Below are 22,155 nucleotides of genomic sequence, written 5' to 3'. Positions count from 1 at the left end.
GACAGATACATCATCAGTGAACTGCTCTGTCTGGTCAGGTGACACAGGCAGACCTGTAAGTCCAGTGCATGGCGTAAATGCCCCTTACCTGCTGGAGACTGCACATAGAGATACTGTGGCAGCGTGGGGTCCTTGGTGAGTTCACTGCTGTTTGAAGGGTTTTCAGTGTCTGCACTTCTTGATGCGTTTGCACAGTCAGAAGCGATGTAGCAGCTTGCAAAGTTTCTTGAAACTTCTGCAGCAGGGAGCGGCCCCTTTGCGCAGGCGTCTTCCAGGGGTGTAGATCTCCCATTTCTCAGGGTCACAGGGCAGGCGAGGTCTGTGGAATTTGAGGGTTTCTAAGCACAACCAAACCAGAAAGCAGAGAAGCCGAGTAAAAATTCCAGCAGTCAATTTGAGAAGAGTTTCTGTAAAATATCTACCACATAAACGAGAGAAGGGCCACGGGCTGCTTGGATTAATGGCTCAGTAGCTTTTATTCTGTTTATAGGTACAGTAGTGAGTGGGTGTGCATATGCAGCCTTAGGACTCCTATGTACAGACATGTTAGAGATTACAGCAGTGCCGATGTGGCCACGGCAGTCAGACTCTGAGGGAAAAGCCTATGTATCTGTAACCCCTAGGGAGTGTTGGTGCTGCAGCCTTCTAGGCAGGGGTTCTCAATCTGTGGGTCTCATGTCCTTTGTGTCAATCTGTAAGGACGAAAACATACCCTGCATGACAGATGGGCTGGCTCAGAGGCACCTTTGGTTGTCTAAGCCACATGCTTGTCAAGTCTTACACAATTTTTTCCTCCTTCAGTTTTGTTTTTTTTTCTTAATTTGATTTATTTTTTCCTAAGTTCCTTGACCATTTCATGCATGTACACAATGCACTCTGGCTATTCTCTCCTTCACCCGCTTATTTCTCCCATCGATTCAAATCTACTGCCCCTCCCCCCCCACGCTCCCACTTAATGCTGGGCTCTGTATAAAACTAGAAAAGCCAATTTTGGCAAGAGAAAGGTAGAAGGGAAAGGTGCTTAATCAATGGAGGAATTTCCAAGCAGCGCGGGCGCCTAGCCGACCCACCACAAGCGGCTGTGACGGAGGCACTGGGGTCCTCCCAGTCATATTGGTCACATCTCGCTAAGCTGTGCGGGGCTACTAAGTGGGAAAGGCAGGCAGCTCATCTTCCTGTTCTGCTCATTCTGTGGCTGAGGAACTGACTAGTGGGCAGCGAAGAGGGCAGACCCACTGGAGTCCTGGCCCTCGAGGGGCACCCACATTCCTGGCTCAGGAACTCTACTGTTTCCAGGGCCCAAAGGATTAGTGTAATGACTGCAAACTTGTTTTTTCAGGTTCATAAAAATAAATAAAGAAAGAAATAACTAGACATGATAAGAGTGATTGCTACCTTGTACTGACTTTTTTTTTTTGGCATTTTATAAGAAGTGTGACTTAAAAAAAAAAAACAACTAAAAATCACTTTTCTTACAGTATTAAGGTGATTTTTTTTTTTTGAGGGGAAGAGGGATGAGGAACACATAAAATATACTCCTATTCTACTACTCTACTACTTGACATGAGATGGCACAGACACATTTACACACACATTTACATTTACATGCCCTTACCTTGGGCATGACCAGGGCTAAGGGGCTGTCTTCAAATTCCTGACTTTGTCTTTTCACGGCAGGCTCCTCCTCCTCCTGAAGATTCCTCTCCTCACACAGGCGCTTCTGAGCTGAGGGTGCCAGGGACAGGTCAGCTGGGACTTCTGAGCCACCGCCATCCTCCTCTGATCTTGACTCTGGGGATAGTCCCTCTTGCAGGCTCCCGCACAGCATGAACAGTGAGGTGGAGGGCACATAGACCAGAGGCTGGCCGGCAAGCAGAGATGGCTTTAAGCCCTCAGCATCAGAGGCTGCAGAAGGAAGCTGGACACCTACTTGTCCGGTCAGACCATTCTGTGTGGTGAAGGCCTGTGAATCTGCTGGAGTGACAGAAAACCCTGGGTGGGCTAAAGGCTTATTAACACAGTATTTGGAGTCGACAGGGAGGGCGGGGTCCGAGCTGCTTGCTGGAGGCACTGCTCTCTTACTGGCAAAGGCTTCTCCCCTGGGATAAAAAGAAACAGTGAGGGGGGCTGGAGAGATGGCTCAGAGGTTAAGGGCCCCACCTGCTCTTCCCGAGGTCCTGAGTTTAATTCCCAGCAACCACATGGTGGCTCACACCCATCTATAATGAGATCTGGTGCCCTCTTCTGGCCTGCAGGGGTACATGCACGCAAAACAATGTATACATAATAAATAAATATTAAAAAAAAAAAAGTGAGGACCACCAAGTCACTGAGGGTTATATGTGCCCCGTAGTCACACAGAGGCAGACTGGGAAACTCTGGGTGGGTGGCTAGGGACAGTGTGAGGTGCCAGTGTAGGAAGAGCTGTTGGGGCTCCCAGTGCCTGCCCACATTGGCTCTTCCACAGCGAATGGTTACGGAGGATGAGGCACGTGGCCCTTAGTGTAAGCTATTACAGTCATAGCTCCTCGTATACCTGTTTGTTAATGAGGAAAGCCCGGGCCAAGCCCAGTGGTTAATTCTCCCACTGTTGTTCTAAAGACGTGAAGCTGGGCCTCATTGCTGGTCTGTCTGATGGCAAAGGCTGGGCTCCCAGTTACTGGGAGAGAGTGTGGGTGCAGGGGAGTCTGGCACACTGATGTTTGCCTAGAATTCGGTGTGAAGAAAAATGCGCAGTGAGGAGGCCAACTTGTACTTTGTTATTCTTCTCTGCTCAGTATTAATAAAGAATGCTTAGGCACACCTCATTCAAAATTAAGCCCCGTTTTAATTATTTGGGGCTTCTATATATTAAAAAAAAAACAAATATTCAATGTTAATGCATCTCGTCCACATTATGAACTAGATTAACCTCTGGTAAGTAGAGGACGCGGATTTGTGCTGCCCGTGCAAATCACCGCCACCCACTTTACCCACAGGATCAGTTTGGCGAAGATGAGTTCCTCTCTCCATCCACGACCTCCCTGAGCAAGTGACTGAGCTCTGAAAGTCACCAGGCCACAGTGAGACTCTCAACCAGGGATGCACCTGCCAGCCGCTGCCGTCAACCTCTCCGTCTCCTCCAGGCACTGCAGCGTGACCTGACCCCTCTGACTATGCGAGCAGGACTTCCTGAGTCACCATCTCCCAGCTTACTGTCTTTCTGTGTTCAGCTGACATGGCTCAGATCTGCGCACCGGGAAACCTCCTCCCCTGCCTCCATCCCTAAGTGCCATCACAGCGAGGTGGGTCCCCACCGAGCCTACAGTAGCTCTTTGTATTGGTGCAAATAAATACTCTTGACTTTCAAAACTTTTGCCAATCGGACCTATAGCCTTTACTTCTTGAGAGACTTTTTAAAAATTATTTTTGTACGTGTGTGTGGGTGCAGATGTCATGGGGTGTGTGCGATGGTCAGAGGGCAGCTTTTGGGAACCAGGGCCCTCTTTGTACTATGGGGGTCCCAGGGATGGAACTTATCATTAGACTTGGCCTCTATCCGCACACTGCTTCCCGCGCCCAAATGTTTCTTATGGATGATATTTCACTAACTAACCTTTCTGAACCAATGACAACCACACTAATGAGTATTCTGTGCCTCTCCTGAGCCCCATGGTGTCTCTTTCCATGTCTGTCATTAAAACCCCCTCTCATCTCTTTTTAGTGCACTGTCTATATCCTTTAAGATATATTCAACTTCAAAATCCCACCCCATGTTTAAGTTGGGGGGGGTTCAATAGCTGCCACGCATGCGCGATGTGAACTTGGGTAAGTTCGTCAACATCTGTGGACTCTCTAAGTTCCTTCCTCCACAGTCAGGATAAATGTCTCAGCCTCTGGGAAGACGGCTAGTACAGAGGCTGATAAGCATGGTAGCTGATTCAAGAGCACCAGCGTTTATTAAATAAATGAGCCACGGCGGTAAGAAAGCACCCTTAGTACAGGCGGGCTCTTCCCAGGTGTCTCTATTTTGTAGGAGACAGTTTTCAGGCATTTGTGTCACTGAGGAAATTATCTCAGTGTTGGGCACAAAGGGAAAAATGGTGTGACTCCTTCATAAAGAGTGGCTTAAAAAAAAATCCATCTTGCGATGGATCAACTTCAGTGTAGCCAAAATTGACAGTAAGAAATAGAGAACACACTTACTGTGACTCGTCTTCTACTTTCTGTCTGTAGATGGCTGCCAGGCTTCCAATTTCTAGGGAAAAGGCTGACCCTGGGAGGGAACAGAAAGGTTAGCAAATTGTGTGAGGATACACGCGACAGAGACCATGCCTCGCAGCACAGGGACTATGCAGGCCACCTCAAATCTGCTCTGGTTTTGTTTCAAAAAGGGCAGTTTCCAGAAGGTAGCCGTTGATGATGATTTCAGGTCTCATTAGGAGCAAGTGAGAAAACAAAAACAAAAACAACAAAAACAACAACAAAAAACAAGCGCCGTTTCTCCTGTCACAAATTCCCGTGATCAGGCAAAGGGGCCAAGCATGGCACACCAATGGATCAAGGCTAACTGGATCAATTCCAGGCGTGGGGCCATGCTCACACACTGTGAAGTCAGCGTGTCTTTTTTTTTTTTGCAGCCAATAATTGTTTGACTTCAGGCAAGTGAAAAGTTGGCTGTTGGGGGGGAGGGGAGGGGAAAAAGGCACGGTGTGGAGAGCTACTTGAAAATGCCCACGAATGGCCAAGGCTGCTATTACTCCATGGTGACTGATTCCACGGGGTAAGCAAGGGCAGGCACCTTGTTTTCCTCCCTGTGGGCTGCTGGGCTCCGAGCTCACTTTCCTCTGGATCTTCTCAGACGTCTGAACCATGTTAAAGGAACCGTACCGCGCCAGCCTCTGTTTCGCACACACTCGAATCTGGCCATATGTTTCTCTCTTCAGTTCCGGTAAGACAGATGCGGAGACATCCAATAGTTCTTCGTCTGGTGAGAGAGAGACAGAAGTGCAGTGCTGTTACACAGCCACAGCCCTGGGTGTTATTTTCATTTTCTTTTTTTTTTTTTTAAAGGGATGGTTCTGGGGGGACTGGAGAGATGGCTCAGTGGTTAAGAGCACTGGCTGCTCTTTCAGAGAACCCAGGTTCAATTCCCAGTACCCACACGGCAGCTCACAACTGCCTGTAACTCCAGCTCCAGGGGACCTGACACCCTCACGCAGACACACATGTAGGCAAAACACCAATGCATACAAAACAAAATAAATAAATAAATAAAAATAAGAGATGGCTTTGAACTTATAACTGAAATGGAATTACCCTAGATAATAATTAAGACAATGAAAAGAATTCTATGAGGTATCTCAAATCCCAGTTTCTTTCCATGTCCTGGAAGAAGGAAAGTGGCTAACTATAAAGCGAGAATGAACACATATGTATCCTAAAATTATTCCAACTGCAACCAAAGTGGAGCAAGATGTTCTTCAACCCGAATTAGAACAGGCCCAGCATTTTAATGCTCGGTCAGGGTCCAACAGCAAAAGGAAGCCCGAGCCCGTTCAGCTCTGCATCTGCATTTTGAGATTCACTTTCAAGATGAATCGAGCTCAGCTTGTCTCTCCGAAGCTCCAGGGTAATACAGAGCAGGTCTCCACTCCCCACTCAGTTTTATTATTTCTGTTATGCAGGTAGAGGCTTGGTTATCAAGTGACCGGAGGGATAAAGTCAGCAGACACCAGGGCTGACGTGCTGAGCAACAGTGAGAACAGGAACGGGACGCTGGGCCTAGAGATCATGTTATGTTTCAAGGTTCCAGTGTGAAGTCACGATGGAAATTTCCGTAACCCAGGCATCATCCCCTTGGTCCAGATCATCATTCCTGACTTGTCTGTGTTTCTTTCTTACAAGCTCAGCATACATATTTTAAGCAGAAATCTGATTTCACAGGTTGAAAAGTCCAGCTAGGCTTTCAGAAAAATGCACCTTCACTCAATGCAACTTTGAAATTGAACGAAAAGTAAAAATTGTACGGCTCTCCCTTCCATGTAACCCAATATATGTTCCTTTTATAAAATCAGGAAATAGAGCAAAAAAGAAAAATGGGTCAAGCCAGCCCCAGGGACCATATCTGTCTGCTCTCCTGAATTAAATAAAGCACTGGGCAGAAATGCATACACCACGGCTCTCGGGAGCTGGGAAGACCATGTGACCTCTTAGAGCAGAAATGAAATCAAGCGAGCTTTGACCGTCCTAACTGAACTGCCTGGAGGATATTTCTAGGTTGGGGTACAGGCGCTTGATAGTCTCCCCAAGCTGAGGGTGCAGCTGGGAGAACCTAAGCACCACGGCAGCTAGAGTTCACAAGGTAGAATACCAAAGAGGACAGATGAGCAGACAGAAAGCTGGGGGCCTGCGAGGGGCTCTCCAGAGCACGCAGTGCAGTATGGGAATTCAGAACACTGTGTGAGGTCAGGGAAAGAGGTGCCCAGAAGGGAAAACCTCCTCACTGCAGGGGAGGTGTGTGTGTGTGTGTGTGTGTGTGTGTTGGGGGGGGCATTGTCCAGAGCAACAAGACAGTGTTGGCTCAGCAGTGGGAAGATGAATGAACGGTCTGGTCTTCTGTTCACATAGGCAACGTTTTCTCCACTTAGATAAATAAATTAACTTGGTTGATTGTACACTTTGGCTACTGTGAATAGTGCTACAACAGCTGTGAGCGCAGATACCTTCTCAACAGACAGATCTCAGTGCTCCTGGCTACTAGTGGGGCTGCCGGACGACACGGATGACTGCCAGATGACAGTTCTCTTGGCTACTAGGTGGGGCTGCCAGACGACAGCTTTCGTTTCTGAGACCCTCCGTACGGTTTTCTCCTACGGCTATACTCCATATCCAAAGTGTGTGCGTTTGATCCATTTGATAAACAGCCATTTGAGCAAGACAATTTCCCTGTGGTTTTGTTTTCACTTCCATTTCCCATGTGACTAATGAGATTGAGCGTTTTCTCACGCTTGGAGGGCATTTGTGTCCTCCTCACTTGACAATGTCCATTAGGTTGTGGAACCATTTGTACCCATCCCCCCTTCCTGCTGTTTAAATTCATTTTATACTCTGAATATTATTTCCGTTGTCAGAGAGCTCATAATGATCTCCTCCCATTCTGTTTTTGTTTTTGAGACAGGATTTCTCTGTGTAGCCTTGGCTGTCCTGGACTCGCTGGGTAGACCAGGCCAGCCTCAAACTCACAGCGATCTGCCTGCCTCTGCCTCCCAAGTGCTGGGATTAAAGATGTGCGCCTCCACCACCTGGTATCTCCTCCCATTCTGTAGAGTGCTTCCTCACCATGGTTTGCTGTATAGAGGTTTTTTTTTTTTAAGTTTGATGTAATCTTATTTTCCAATGTTATTTGTTAACTATGCTTTTGGAATTGTACCAAAAAAAAAAAAAAAAAACAAAACAAAAAACAAAAACAAAAAACAAAAAAACCACACCAAAACCCAACAAAAACAAAAACAAACAAACAAACAAACAAACAAACATGTCCAGATTAACATCCTGAAGCAAACCTGTTTTCTTCTCGAAGAATCATACGTCATAACTGCTTACTTGGTGTTTGTTTGTTAATGAGATGGGGCTTCAGTGTCTTACGGAAATGTATCATTTTCTTAGCACCATTTACTGAAGAGTTTCTTTAATATGTGCTCATCCTTGTCACGTTTGTCATAATAGTTGGCTGTCAACAGGACTGACTTCTTGGTTTGTTACTCGCTTGGCTGGATTTGTGTTTGCATCCTTGCCCGCAGCATTCGGTTTGGATCCTGTCGAATGTTCTGAAGTATTGTGATGCTTCTTGTTTGCTGGCTTTGGGCTCAGAGTTGTTCTAGCTTTTTGGGGCCTTCTGTGATTCTACAACTTTCCCCTCGCCATTTTGTTTTTGGTTTCTATGTAGTTCTGGCTATCCTGGAATTCAGTATGTAGACCATGCTGGCTTAGAACTCATAGAAATCCACCTGTCTTTGCTTCCCAAGTGCTGCTATTAAAGGCACAACCAGCTCCTCAACATTTTGAGAAGTTGTGTTTAATTCTTTTTACCAGGTTGGCAGTTTCTTCTGTAGATACATCAACCCTTTTGTTAAATTTGCTTGTAGGAGTTTTATTTGCTGTGAACAGGACTGCTTTCTTCTCTCTCGTTATATGCAAACATAACTCAATGCTGTATGTTGGTCTATATCTGCAATTTTTCTGAGTCCACTTGCCACTTCTAACAGGTTTTGTGTGGTGTCTAGGTTTTCCTCGCGAAGCTATGCTGTTTGGAAATGGGTTATTTGACTATGCATTCTTTTCTTTTCTTACGTCTTTGTCCTGATGGTTGTAAAACTTCCAATACTGTGCTGAGCAAGAATGGTGACAGACTTAAGATGACCGTTCAGCTCTTTCCATCTTTCACCTGAGGTATGAAGTTGTTTACTTGAAACCTGTTTTTGTTAAGTGTAGGTGCTTAATTGCTATAAACTTGCTTCGTAGGACTTCCGTTGTATCCCACAGGTTTTCATGTTGTACTTAAAATGTTTTTTTTTTAAACATCCCCTTTGATCTCTTCATTGAATGCTCAAGAGAAGTACTGTTTAATTTCTACATTTGCACAATTCACAAAGTTCTTTTGTTGACTTCTAGCTTTATTCCTCTGTGGTCAGAGATGACAACTACATTCATTCATTCAAATTGTTGAACCTTGGTTTGGGACCTGGCACATGACCTCAGAGAAGGTTCTTCATGCGGATGAGGATGCGCTCTGTGTAGCTGTCAGATGAAAAGCCCTCTAAGTGTCTGTTGGTCTATTTACAGTATAGTTCCGTTTGGATGTTCCTTTGTTGATATTTAAACTCCTGTTGACACACTCATTGCTGAAAGCGGTGAAGCCTGAAACCCACCTTGTAGACCAGGGTAGCTTTGAATTCAGAGATCACCAGTTTCTGAAGCCTCTCAAATGCTGGGCTTTGAGCCAGGCACTATCACTACTGCACCACAGCCCATCTCTCCTTTGGAGTCTAGTGAGGTTGGCTTTAGTTACTGGGTGCTTCAGTAATGGCTGCATACACAAACACAATTTTAATTCCTGGTTGAGCCGATCCTCTTATGATTAAATACCTACTGCTTTTTATCATCTGTGATACAAAGCTTATTTTATCTGATGTAAACACAGCTACTCCTCACCTCATTCTCCACCTGCATGGTATATTTTTGCTACTCCTTGACTTTGTTAGAGAGACAGCCTATCATCGCTGTCAGTGGATCCTCCAGCAGGCTTTGTTTTACAGGGCTGTAACCCGTGTGCATGCCGCCATCACTGGCAAGACACAGTTTTATCATTGTTCGTTATTTTCTGTTGTTCTGAGCATCAACCTCTCTGAGGTTTGGTTTTCTACATTCATAAGGTCTGACTCTCTCTCTCTTCGGTGACTCTGCTCTGCTGCCATGTTTTATAGTCTCATGATCTAGTTTTTTGCTTCTAGTGTTCAGACTACTTTACGCATTTAAACATTTTCTTTATTTTCCAATAGCGTATGTGAGTGTATGTACGGAATGCATAGAGTGGTCAGAAAACCTGGGGAAGTTGGTTTCCTCTTTCTACTTTTGGGTTGAGTTCTAGGGCTCAGGCACAAACTGTCAGGCTTGGCAGCAGATGCCTTTACCTGCTGAGTCACCTCGCCAGCCTGAGGATTTTCTTACAAGTCTGTGAGGCTGGCCTGGTGGGGTGAATTTAAACTGTTTCTGTATTAGATTTCAGCCTCATTTCTCAAGGATTACTTTGTTGGAAATAGTGTTCTCAGCTAACATTTATTTTTCCTTTTAGGATTTGAAAAAAAAAATATGTAAAAGATAAATTTCTCTTTGGCTTTTACTTGATCTCCAATTCCTTGCTATGTTTCTTATTCACACAATAATCTAATTTCCTAATTGCATCGAATCATCAATATACTTTCATAGCCCATTAACTTTCTTGGAATTCTGCTGCTGAATTCTGTCAGGTAATTAAGTTCTTTGGAGCCCATTGCTGGATTTATGATGTGGTTCCATTACGTTTTATAAAATGCCTCTTGTGTTCACTTGGATGCCCGTCCAGCTGGCCGAAACGCTGACTCCCAGTTTTATAGGGTGGCTTGCTTCTATCAGAAGGCTTTCTCCTGGCAACATGGCCAATGGCAGTATATGGACAGGCTCAGGCTCCAGGCCGATGCTTTAGTCACGCAACTTCTTCCGTTGTAACCAACATCTGCAACATATGTGCAGGTCTCAGAGGTTCGTGTTGCAGAACATGCGAGAACACACTGCCAGCTAAGAAGAGGCTTTCTCAGGGGGAGCAGGTTTGCTGGCAGCTCTGCAGTATATGTGGATGTGGGGTGTCCATCTGTTCCATTATAGAGGTAATGCGGTCCCCGTGAGTCCGGAGGAGTTCAGGAGAGCACACTGAAGAGCAAGGTGCCTGCTAGAATTTGAACACTATGAATGGATGCAGCTTGTCAGTGCTCCCGTGGGTGTCTGAGGGCTGCACGGCAGATTCATAGGCCCCCTGGAAGCCAATGTGCTCAGGACCAGCTGTCCAGCTGTTTCCTGGCCTGCAGATAGGTAGGTGGGGTCCAGTCTGCTTCTAAGAGCTTCCTTGGGAGGAAACTGAGGACAGTTTTTGCCCAGTCCATACTTGGGGCCAGAGAATCAGGAGAGCCACAGAACTGTTTCCCAGAAGTCCCACTGGTTTAGGCCAACTTAGGGAAGGGCGAGTGGCTGCTGTTAAGGTCATGGAGGGGTGGGCCACTCTTTCCAGATGGTCCTCTGCAAGTCAGGCTTCCCAGACATTTACTGGCACTGTGACACTGAGGGCTTCAGGCACGAGCTGGTTGCCGGGATGCTTCCTGTAGCTGGAAGCTGGAAGGGCTGACGTGGATGTTCAGGTGGTTCTGGGGCAACAAGAAGTTAGGCAGAGCTGCCGGTTTCACAGACTTCTGTAACTGAGCTACTCAGGGTGGGTTGCTCAGGTACTTCCCGGGACCGGGAGGGGCTACCAGGCTGGTTCACAAGGCTGAGCTGGGCTGCACTCTTTAGGAACAGTATCCTGGCTACGTGAATTCAGTTTTAAGATGGCTGGGCTGTTTTCTAGGACCTGTGACGGGCTGAAGGCTTTTCTAATATGTCTCAGCTGTCCGTGGTGTGAGTGGAGAGTGGGGTCCCTCCTGCTTGCTTTCCCCTTCATTAGCAGTTCTCCATCTGTGGGTCACAACCCCTTTGGGTCAATTCGTGACAATGAAAACACATCCTACACATCAGATGTTTTCATTACTATTCATAACAAGGAGCAAGGTTACAGTTATGAAGTAGCAGTGGGAATAACTAACTTTATGGTGGTGTGGGGGGTCAGCACAAGATGAGGAACTGTACTAAAGGATCTCGGCATTAGGAAGTGTGAGGACCACTGCCTGATTCAGGGTTGAGCTGGAGATCGGTTGCAGATGCTGTGCTCTTTTGACTCGAACTTTTACATGTCTACTGCGATCTCCCTCAGTGCTCTGCCGCACATCTGACCCCACTGCGCTCCAGGGAGGTCACTGCTCTGGCTTTTTCTTGCTTTGCTTTGCTTCTTTGTTGAGGGAGGAAGCACACAGCAGGTGTCTACACACTCAGCCATCTTGCTGATGTCACTCTAGGGAGCCATTTTAAGTAGCAGAGTCACTAACAGGAAGCACAGGCATGTGAACATACAATGCTAAGGACCGTGCCACTGTAACAGGAAGCCTTGTACAACCACATCTAGGAATGAGTGCACGGGGAAATTCAAATTATCTTTTTTTTTTTTCCTAAAATGCCTAAAAATGCCATAAGCACTCATTTTCGAGCGGCAAATTTTAGTGGGCATGCGGATTTACAAATATGGAATCAGTGAATAATGAAGGTCAACCTAATAATAATTTACTCATAATTCTAGGACACACCCACAGACCTTGAGTGGCAGGAGAGCATCTAGGGATGAGCCAGCAGAGAGGAAAATGAAGGGCAGGGCACTTATGAGGAAGTTAAGTATACAAAACGTATCAAGTTGCAAGTCTGTGCTATTTACCGCACCCCAGTGAGACTCCAATAAAATTAAAAAGAGAACACCCACATACAATAAAACGAAGGAGACCTTTATAAAGGCGAAACGAGAGACCTTAAGGGGTGAGGAGGAAATCATGGATTTCCTAGGCGTGGCCGAGGATATGTGACAGCATGAGTAATAGAGCTGGAGGACAGAGAAGGAATAATACAGGTTGCTGAAGGGTAGAGGATCAAATCTGCAATTCCTGACCTGATTCCAAGCCGTCCTTCCTGCAGCAGAACGGAGTTCTAGCAGCTGTGGGTCACAAGCTGTACAGGAATCTTAACTCCTTGGCTTTGTACCAGAAGCTCACGCCTCTACTGATGACATCTGTTCAACAGCATCTCTGTGTTGCAGTCTTTCTGTCTCCATAATCTCTTGGCTCAGGGACTCCTTGTCACTTGTTACAGCCAGCCACTATGACTTTCTTGGCTCAGCCTCAGAGGCCGTCCAAGAGTGTGTTCCCAGGTCATTATACTGTACCTCATTTTCTACCCCGTGGTCTCATCTTAAATCAGTCTGGCTAATCTCCCCAATATGGCCCAGATTTATTCTCAAGTATGCTATTCTCCCAAATTTTCCCAAACTGAATCCATCATATCTTAATTTGTATGGTCTGCATTTCTACAGAGGCAGTACCACCCCGTCTTGAACTCGGTGCTAATTCTACGCTTTTGGCAGAGGCTCACTGTCCAACTCCAGTGGGTGACATCTGCCCTTGGATGTATAGGACAAGGGCAATCCCGCAATACTGATTTCCACACTTGTAGCTGTCAGAGGAAATGCTCTTTCTCTAGGTGACCAGGGAAACCAACATGGGCTTGGTATTTGAGCCAGATCTCGGAGGCTGAGACAGCGTTCTCATACCCCTCACAAGATGCTCAGGTCAGGTAGAGCATTTATGTGACACCGCACCACTATTGTCTAGTGACCTTTTGTTTTTGTGTAGGTTGACTCTCGGGCTTTTTCACATAATGATGGCAATGCTTTATGGCATATATCTCAGAACGCATGCTCACCATTAAAGAATGCACGGCCATTTTTTTAATGCCAAAAAGGAGACAGCTTCACAGGTGAGGAGAAGCCAAAGGTACAGAAGCAAAAAACATAACAAAAAAATGACCAAGTCTTTCATTTCTTGTAGGCATGGACTGCCCCCTGCCCACAACAGCTTAAATCTCTCATGGCATACAGTACAGTAGTTGGTCTGCACTTCCCACTTACTTGCTGGGTTGAGGTAGTTATACTTGATTTTAAGTGGTTTTTATTGAGATCCTAATATGTTACCAGGGAGGCAGAGAGCTATATCTTTTATAAATCCTAGTTAAATGGCACAAATTTGTGCCACTAACACCACCATTGAAAGGGTAGTTTAAAAATAATCTTAATGGCTGTGTCCAGACAGCACAGCTACATACAAAGTACCTTTCAAAGAAGACCCAGCCCCTGACTGCACAGATGTTAACTGTGAAATAAGCACAAGGTAAAAATCTTTGATCATGGTTTAGCAAAATCATGGTATATTTAGCCTTTTAACTAAATACATAAAAGGTTTTTAGTATGTCCCCACTAGATTTAGAGGCTACTGTATGCTACACTAGGTTTGTGAGCAGTTGATTATAGTTTGTTTTTTAATGTTATTTGGAGTTTTCCTGAAAAAACAATGTTTATTTTGCTTACGTAGAAATAACCCAAGTTCAGCAGTGTCACTTCAAATTTTTAGTCCTAAATTTTCAGGAAAAAGTTCTAGAACAAAATAAAAATTCATAAACAAATATACTTTAACATCCCTTTCTGACGCGTATGAGGCAACCAGCACCTATGTTTCCTGGATAGTACTAATTATTGTTACAAGAGTGAGGTTGTTAGTCTAACATTCGCTGTGAAACAGAGAATGGAAAAGGTTAATTTGGCTGTCTAGATGTCTAATTAGGAAAAGGAATTATACAGCAGGCCCTATCAAGACCGCCTCTCCTTACCACTGGGGCTGAAGTCCACGGGCCCGATCCATTTGAAGGCTGGTTTCCGGCCTCGCTCTTCTGTCACGTGTACTTTCTTTATCAGAGCCAAGCTGGTCAAAACATTGGCTATGTCATAGAGCCGTCGTACCTTTGCTTAAAGATATAAAACACAACTCTGGTCATGCCATGTGTAATGCCAATGCGTTTTAGTTTCTGACAGGGACTATTCCTTGGCTACCTCATAAGCCTCCAGAGGACAGGTGGTTGGAGACTGGTGGCTCTGACATGCTATCACTCAGGATCTATGTACCCAAAGCATCTGCAGACACACAGAATGTAAGGGGAGGACGATGTGTCCTTGTCCTTCCCACAAGGTCATGTCTCATGTATCCTCTGCTGACAACAGCAAAAATACGGGGGGAAACAGGCTATGATTAGAGGCTTAGGGAATATAATTCTGCTTTGTGGCCAGCAAAGGCTTGCCCTGAGTGTTCCCCAGCAAAAGGTGGTGGCACCTTCCTCCCAGGCAGCTGGTCTGTGAAAAATGACAGGGATCCCCCAAGTTCCCAGTGATGCCACACTCCTGGGGACACAGGACACCCAAGATTCAAGGCCAGGAGGTACAGCTGTGACGAGCGGCAGCTGCTCACCTGAAACCCTGGCCAATGAGGAGAAGCGCTGAGGGGCGTGCTGTCTCTGAAAGCATTTTGGAGAAACCTCTGGAATATGCACGTATGAAAGGGGCGACTCAGAAGCCATGTTATAAAAGGAGGATGAGATGGCGTGCCTGCCTTTCTATTCAAGAAATGAATAAAGAGCCAGGCGTCCACTTCATGTCACAGCCCCTGCCAGGGCTGGCATTTCTCTTAACCATCTCACCCATGGGGTGGCTATTATTCTAGCAAAAAAACCAAAAAGCAACTGGAAGAGACGCGCTCATGGCTCCTCACCAGGGCACGGACCTTGCGAGCAGAGCTCTAAGGCAAAGGAAGGTGCGTGGTTGTGACACCTAGAGACTCTCTCCCTTCCGAGCAGCCCTGTCCCCTCCCCTCTGCCCCCAACCCTAGCCATTTCTCTAGCGCTTACCTGTAGACAACTCTCATGTCCACCCTTCAGAGAAGTAGGCGGGGTATGGGGAGAAAAGGGGAAAGAAGACTCAGATAGTCAGTCTCTGACAGGAGCATCACCAAAGAGAAATGCAAAGCTATCACACCCTCCCTGGCCTGGGGTGCGTTCAGCCTCTCACCCTGCCTCCACTGTAACCGCGGAGAAAAAGGCTTCTGCTTTGGATTGGTGTGTGTGTGTGTGTCAGGTGTCTGTTTGGTGAGTGACCTCTTCTGACACAGAGGGCTTTTCTGAGCACATTTCTCCAAAACCACCACCATCAAGAAAATCCTCTCCGTATGTATTGATCTCAGAGGCAATCTCCTCTTGTGCTGATGCACGCATTAGGTGAGGGCTCTTACTTTTGAATTTACTGTGATCCGGGGTATCTTGGCTTTCTTCTATGAGGATCTTGGCAGCCACGTCTAGGGTAACAATCTTGGTTTTGGAGACGAGGAACAGCATGACAAACTTCTGGCTCATAATCCTTAGAGATTTATCTTTTCGACTGTTTGCAGATGCTAAAAAAGGGGGGGTGGGGAAGTCATCAAAACGGGTTTACCACAAGAAACACTTTGCTCCCCGTTTTCCAGAGCGCTCTCACACTGGCAGCATATGGAAGGGTCATCTGGTAACAGGCAGAAAGAAGCCCACTGGACGCACATCACAAAAATAAGCCTGTAAAGGAGTCGGAAGGATTTTCCTGCATCTTGGAAAACGACTGTAGTGGGCGCAGACCCCAAGATGTGGCTTTTTACCCACTCCTAACGTTTCATGCTTATACCACGTGATAGAAGCCATATGGCCATTCTCCTTAAGCAACTTTTTGGAAAACATTAATGCAGGCAGATAAAAGGAGACAGGCAGGGATCCGGAGTTGTTGTCTGAATTCTGACTCGCCCCTCAAAAGCTAGAATTCTGTGTGTCTGTGTTGACATGTATGGGCGGTCTATGTTCATGGTCCTGTGGAGGGGGAGTGAGGAGCCCGGAGGTCCATATTCATATTTCTTCAATTGCTTATCCATCTTATTTTTTGAGGCAGGGTCTCTCACAGAACCTGGACCTCACTTATTCAGTGACACTGGCTGGCCAGGGAGCCCCAGGGAGCCCCTTATCTTCTGCCTTCCCAGTGCTAAGATCACAGGCACACACCATCGTGCCTGACTTTGTATAGTGGGGACCCGAATTCAGGTCCTTAGCTATCTCTCTGGCCCAAGGACCCCAATTTTCTGTTATCACAGTGTCTAGCATGTACCCTAACAGAGTAGGTGCCTGCCTTTATACAAATAGGATACTGATTTTCTCTGTGCTCCCATGGAAGCCAGGTACATGCCTCTCTCCTCTGGCTACATGGGTAAGTGCTTCCTCACAGGGTGGAGCTAAAAGGCACAAAGCTGTGGCTCTAAAGAAAACCATCCCACCCTTCCTTCAGTGTCCAACAGGGCAAGGTAGTGAGTGATGCCTGTATGTACCATCCTCACAACACGGAGGATGTGGGACTGATGGTGTACCAGTGTTTGCAGTGAGAAGAGGAGGACATATAAGTTGGGATAAAGGAAGAACAAGATGTAAAATTCAAAAAAAAAAAAAAAAAAGCAAAACAATTAAATGACACCAAGGGGAAGCAGGGCTTGTCCATCTTTCTTAACAGATTTAGCTACTGGGGCTATTTTTCCTTAGTAATTTACTCTAACAAATAATTGAATGAAATGCTTTGAGAAGAAAATGTCTTCAGTGTGAGGTCTCAGAGGCAAGCAGTACGTGCCTACGTGTGGCTCACACGCTCTAACTAGGAGACCGGCCATGGGTAAGGTGGAGTGGGCAGCCCCGCTGGGAGCCCTCTGCCTTTCCTCAGTAGGGTAAGAGAGCATCTCCCCCCTGGGGCAGTCAGTCACTCTGGCACCTCACATCTTAGTAGTCAGTCTCTCAGTCGGAGACAATCCTTTCCTTTTGCCATTATTCCTAAGTTTATAACAGACTCACAGGAGGGGTAGTCGGGTTCAGAAAAATCGAGTAGGTGTTGATCCTGGGGATCCGGAGACCCATCCTTCCTGCGTTCTCCAAACCTATACTCCACCAGGTCCAGCTCCTTCTGTTGGAGGCAGGCCATCTGCTCTTCGTATTTCTGCTCCTCTCCCAGCCTCTGCAGCGTCCTCAGGGTTTTGGGTAGGCTGTGCCGACCGTGCCAACCGTACTGATTCTTAGCCACCCGGCTGACCAGATGCAGGGACTCTAGCACGTTCACAATGTCATAGATGCGCCTCCTTTCCACACCTGTTTGCAAAGAAGCCAAAGGGCACCGAGTAAATGGACATTTCTGAGTCTCGGCTCCGGAAGGGCCTGGGACGTGAACTATGTGCTCGCCGTGCCAGTTAATGCCCACCCAGCGACTGTGGCTAATCAGAAAGGCCATCAGAGGAAGAAGACTCAAAGAGACCCTGTTTTTTTTTTTTTTGCTTCTTGGGATCCAACCTTGAAACACATCTAGGGTAGCATACTCTTAAGGTGGCCAGGCTACCTTCTGTGTGGCAGCGACAGCACAGCACTGTTCTTTAGACCTGTTGATAAGCACACTGCTCACGCACTAGGGCAGAATGCAGTATGATGAACAGCAGGCCTACTGGACACGGTAGCTGGCTAGTGGTGACCCACATTGCTAACTGGTGGGCTTGTATTAGCTGCCTGTCTTCTTGTTGTCACAAAACGTTTGACAGAAGCAACGTTAAGGAAGGACTTCTTCTGACTTATGGTTTGAGGAGACAGCTTACCACAGTGGCGGGACAGGAGGCAGCTACCACACTCACTCAGGAAACAGAAGGAGGCGAAGCTGGCGTTCAGCTTGCCCTGCCTTCTCTTTTTAGTCAGTTGGGGATCCTATCCCATAGGGCAAATCCTGTCACACTGACAGCAAGGACTACCACAGAACTATAAAACAAGCTTTGCCATACCTATCTCCTCACTGGACAGTACTGTCCTTTCTTGGGAGTATGAATGATGTAACAGTTAATACAGTAACTCTGACCAGTCTGGTAAGGTAAATGGATGATAAATATCGCCTTCTGTTTTAAACTGGAAGCCCCAGATTCAAGGGTTTGGGCTCCCTTCTGGTGTTTCTGGAGGACCACACATCCTCTGTTTGCAGTGGTTTGTACTAACTGTTCTTGCCCTCTCAGTCACTGTCTACCAACCAGCCGACCAACAGGGCAGCCCAAAGCCCAGGGCAGGCCTGCCGTGAAAGTCACCAGCCCTTTCCCTGCACGCCTGTAAGTAGGAGTTCCCTTCTAATTATAGAAAACATGTATGCTGATTAAGTATAGAAGGTCCTAAAATCAGACTGTCTGCAGACGAATCTTTACCTCTATCCCTTTTAAGCAGTCCCAGGAAGTCACTAAACCTTTTCATAGGATAGTATGAACCTTATAAAATAATCAATAAGAACATTACTGAAAAGGGTCCTCAACAGATGCTAATTTGATCTCTATATTACATCATTTGGAGCTACCTAAAGCCCCCACTAACATAAAGAGTTACAGTAGAGGCAGATTTTAAATGTCTCTGGTTCATGACTCATGCTGTTGTGTAACAGGCCCTGGGCCTACTGCTCCCTTTGTTCTCATCTAAGTACCCACACAAAAAGCCTCCAGGTACTCTATAGAAAACCCCATGGCTATAAAGATGCTCTGTCTGTGTCACTTGCCAGAGATAGAGCCTCAGTGAAGGTAGCTTTGGGCTCCTTAGAGATAGAAGGTGAGAAAGACACCAAATAATCAACAGCACTCTGGACCCAAGGGGAGCTTTATCACACACACAAAAGGAAATTTCACGGTCAATCAGAACGCTGCCACTCATGACCCTGACCAGCTTGCCTCCCACCCCAGGCTCAGCGTCAGCTGCCCTGCTGGAAGGTACTGGCAGGCGCCTCTTATCCAGAGCTGTCTGGTTCTTTACTCCAGCCTGTTTCCACATAATAACACCTCCTGCTTAGCCTGTGCCATCCCATAAACCTTCCCATTAGAAATGTCAAGTGAAGGCAACTGAGACACCCTGGGGCCAGCCATATGCCTGGCTGTTGTGTTGTTTTGTGCTTGGTGATCAGCTGTTCAGTCTCCACCTAGTGGCCAGGAGTCCCAAGAAGGGAAAAGGAAAGAAAATTCCACTCGCTTTGCGAGGAAGATAAGGCTGTGCAACCAGGCACTTGGTAGGTTGTTTCGGCAAATAGCAAACGTGGCGGCCACTTGTCAACTTAACCTCTTATCAATTCCACCATGCCCAGCACCTCAGTCCTGCCCAAGTTCCGCTGTGTATGGGGCTGGGCACCTAAAATTCCATCCTCAAGACTGAGAGGCTGCCCTGGGGCTTGCTGTGAGGAAGGTGTCCCCTGGCATTCTGCCTCTTTTCTTTGTACTGAGGTGGCCTTATTAAGTCTACTCGTGGTCCCAGTTGTACCACAGAAAGACTTAATGATTCCTGCTATATTTTCTTTCGTCTACTTCCCTAGGAACTGACCGAGAACGTTATTCCAGTCAGTGTAAGAACCAAAGGTTGTTCTGTTTTCTAGTGACTAAGGTTATTGCCGAGTCTTTAGATGCTTACTCATTAACCCTAGAGCCCAACAATCTACATGGTGGCAGGCTCCGGAAATGAGCTTGAAAGCCTGTGCATCTTTAGGTAAATGGTAGTATTAGAAACTAGGAGGGAACAAGGGATTCAAGCTCAAGGCCACGAGACAGTCATGGAGGAAACCAGCTCCTAGAGAGAGACACTAGTTTTCAATCTCACATGAGAGGAGATGGCGGCTCGTTTTACTTGCAAGTCTGTGTGGTCATGGGGCATTGGGAGGCTGTTGTGAAAACTCTGGAGTCTGGTTCCAGACAGCTATAACATGGAGTGATATATAGGTTGGGTGAATAAGATCTTTCTTCTGCCCCAGGATGGTACATTTTGCCTCAAATGTCTCACTTTTGTGTTCCTCACTAAAACCAGCGCAAAACTTCTACCTGGAAATTGAATACACGGCAGGCGTGCAGGGCTGGGAGAGATTTTATACTCTGGATGGTCTGGCAGTTAACCCTTGTTTTCTGCAAGACTGGTTTCTGAGACCCCTGCCAGGACCAAGTTAAGCACGTTACTCTTATTAGCTCAACTATGTTACAGGAGAGAAAACGTTAACGTCTCAAAGTTCAGAGCCAGGCCTTATCTGCCCCAAAGCCTAGCCCATGGTCTTCCTAGCAGAACCCACTGTCTCTTCAATGTCTCATTTTCCAACAGCCAGAGCCTTCACAGCTTGAATAGCTCAGACTGACAGCCCATGATTCTGACACGTTTCTCTGGGCTATGGAAGAGACAGCTATGAGACACAAGCTATTAACCGTTCATTTAGCTTATCCCTTCAAATATTTCTCCACAGGTAAAGCTTCCTTGTTTTTAAGTGGATACCCCTATGCCTCCAGGTTAGCCTGATTTCTGTTTAATGACTTTCAACAGTTCAATCCTCCTGAAACCAAATGCAGTCCCTGTCCACTAGGGGTCGCTCTTCCAAAGCAACAGTATACACATTTATAGCTGTGCGGGCATCTCAGGCACACATGCTCCTGCCACGTGAACATGCGCATCCCTCTTTGTCAGGAGGCTGGTCCAGCTGTGTATTTTCTATCCTGACAGGTTTGCTGTGAAGGCTATGGCGTAGGCCTTCTTCAAGCATCATGCTCTTGCTCATTTAGTCTAAAAGGTGGAAGTGTCCACCCCGTGTGGAGAGAAGGGGCGAGCTCGAGGTACAAGATGCCTAGGGTATGCATAAACTCTAAAATGGGAGTTTATGTGAGTGTGAAAACCTAGGTACAAGATGCCTAGGGTATGCATAAACTCTAAAATGGGAGTTTATGTGAGTGTGAAAACCCAGGTACAAGAAGCCTAGGGTATGCATAAACTCTAAAATGGGAGTTTATGTGAGTGTGAAAACCCAGGTACAAGATGCCTAGGGTATGCATAAACTCTAAAATGGGAGTTTATGTGAGTGTGAAAACCCAGGTACAAGATGCCTAGGGTATGCATAAACTCTAAAATGGGAGTTTATGTAAGTGTGAAAACCCAGGTACAAGATGCCTAGGGTATGCATAAGCTCATTTAAAGCTTAATGTCTTTTCTTTTGCTCAGGGCAACTGGCTTCTGTCTAAAACGATAACATTTTCTCGGGGGACAGGTAGCAGCCTAGCCTACCATAGAGGCATCACAGAGCCTAAAGAAGGACATTCACAATCTTGTTTGATTTCAATTAAGTAATGATTGCATGTTCTTTGGTGATGGTAATATTATACTTCCTCTTTGAAAGAGATCAAAATAAAACAGACCTGGATGAAAGGGAGACTGCTAACTTAAGTCAGTCTATTTGTACAAGAATTCAAACTACAGAACCAGCATGGATTGTTCTGGCATCCTGCACACCTCATGCATTTATAGTTTTAGAACTGTATAATGCTTGCGAGAAATTATATGTTTTCAGAACAGAAGAACCAGACGCTGATGCTGGGTCAGACCTGACAGGATTCATCCTCCAGCATTCTTCATGTTTCATCCACAAGTGCTGCAGCTGCTGTTTGGCATCAGAACAAAACAGCTCCCAGGACAGCTTCAAAGAAAGCTCCTGATTCCAATTGGTCCAGGATTTCAGACTGTCCCACACAGGACTTTTATAAAGCCTGGAATTTCTCAACATTTAGAGACTGGACCACAAATATTATCTCTAGCTTGTTTAACCATTTTCCCATTTTTATTTGGGCCCCTACATAGGTATTATTCATCCCAAATCAGCCAGAAGAAGCCTTAAAAAGAGAAAGATGTCCCTTAAGGGAGGGGGTTGGGTAAGGTCTGGGGTAAGGCTATGGATGTTTATCTTCACTGGGAGTTGGTTATGTTATTATTGGTCTTATTCAGAGAGAGAACCAGATTGGACTCGGGGATTTCTCTCTGAAAAATATAGAAATACAT

The 22,155-nt window shown here is 46.2% G+C and overlaps 1 protein-coding gene and 1 long non-coding RNA gene across 2 annotated transcripts in view; one reads left to right on the top strand and one right to left on the bottom strand.

The window, feature by feature from the left end:
* The window catches only part of LOC311606063, a 92,757-nt gene extending 89,308 nt beyond the window's left edge, over positions 1-3,449 (top strand). Inside the window, exon 3 of the long non-coding RNA XR_014782179.1 lies at positions 2,979-3,449. This is a non-coding gene — a long non-coding RNA (uncharacterized lncRNA). The remainder of the gene's footprint in view (positions 1-2,978) is intronic.
* The window catches only part of E2F7 (E2F transcription factor 7), a 44,442-nt gene that overhangs the window by 7,040 nt on the left and 15,247 nt on the right, over positions 1-22,155 (bottom strand). The window contains exons 5-11 of the mRNA XM_084797053.1: positions 17,155-17,445; positions 15,534-15,692; positions 14,086-14,220; positions 4,781-4,966; positions 4,186-4,255; positions 1,616-2,099; positions 89-338 (exon numbers count right to left, since the gene is read on the bottom strand). Of these exons, the coding sequence (XP_084653179.1) occupies positions 89-338; positions 1,616-2,099; positions 4,186-4,255; positions 4,781-4,966; positions 14,086-14,220; positions 15,534-15,692; positions 17,155-17,445 (1,575 nt within the window). The remainder of the gene's footprint in view (positions 1-88; positions 339-1,615; positions 2,100-4,185; positions 4,256-4,780; positions 4,967-14,085; positions 14,221-15,533; positions 15,693-17,154; positions 17,446-22,155) is intronic.

Source organism: Acomys minous (genome assembly GCF_964271855.1).
Source record: "Acomys minous genome assembly, chromosome: 9".
Taxonomy (NCBI): domain Eukaryota; kingdom Metazoa; phylum Chordata; class Mammalia; order Rodentia; family Muridae; genus Acomys; species Acomys minous.
This window is presented reverse-complemented; position numbering and strand designations above follow the sequence as displayed.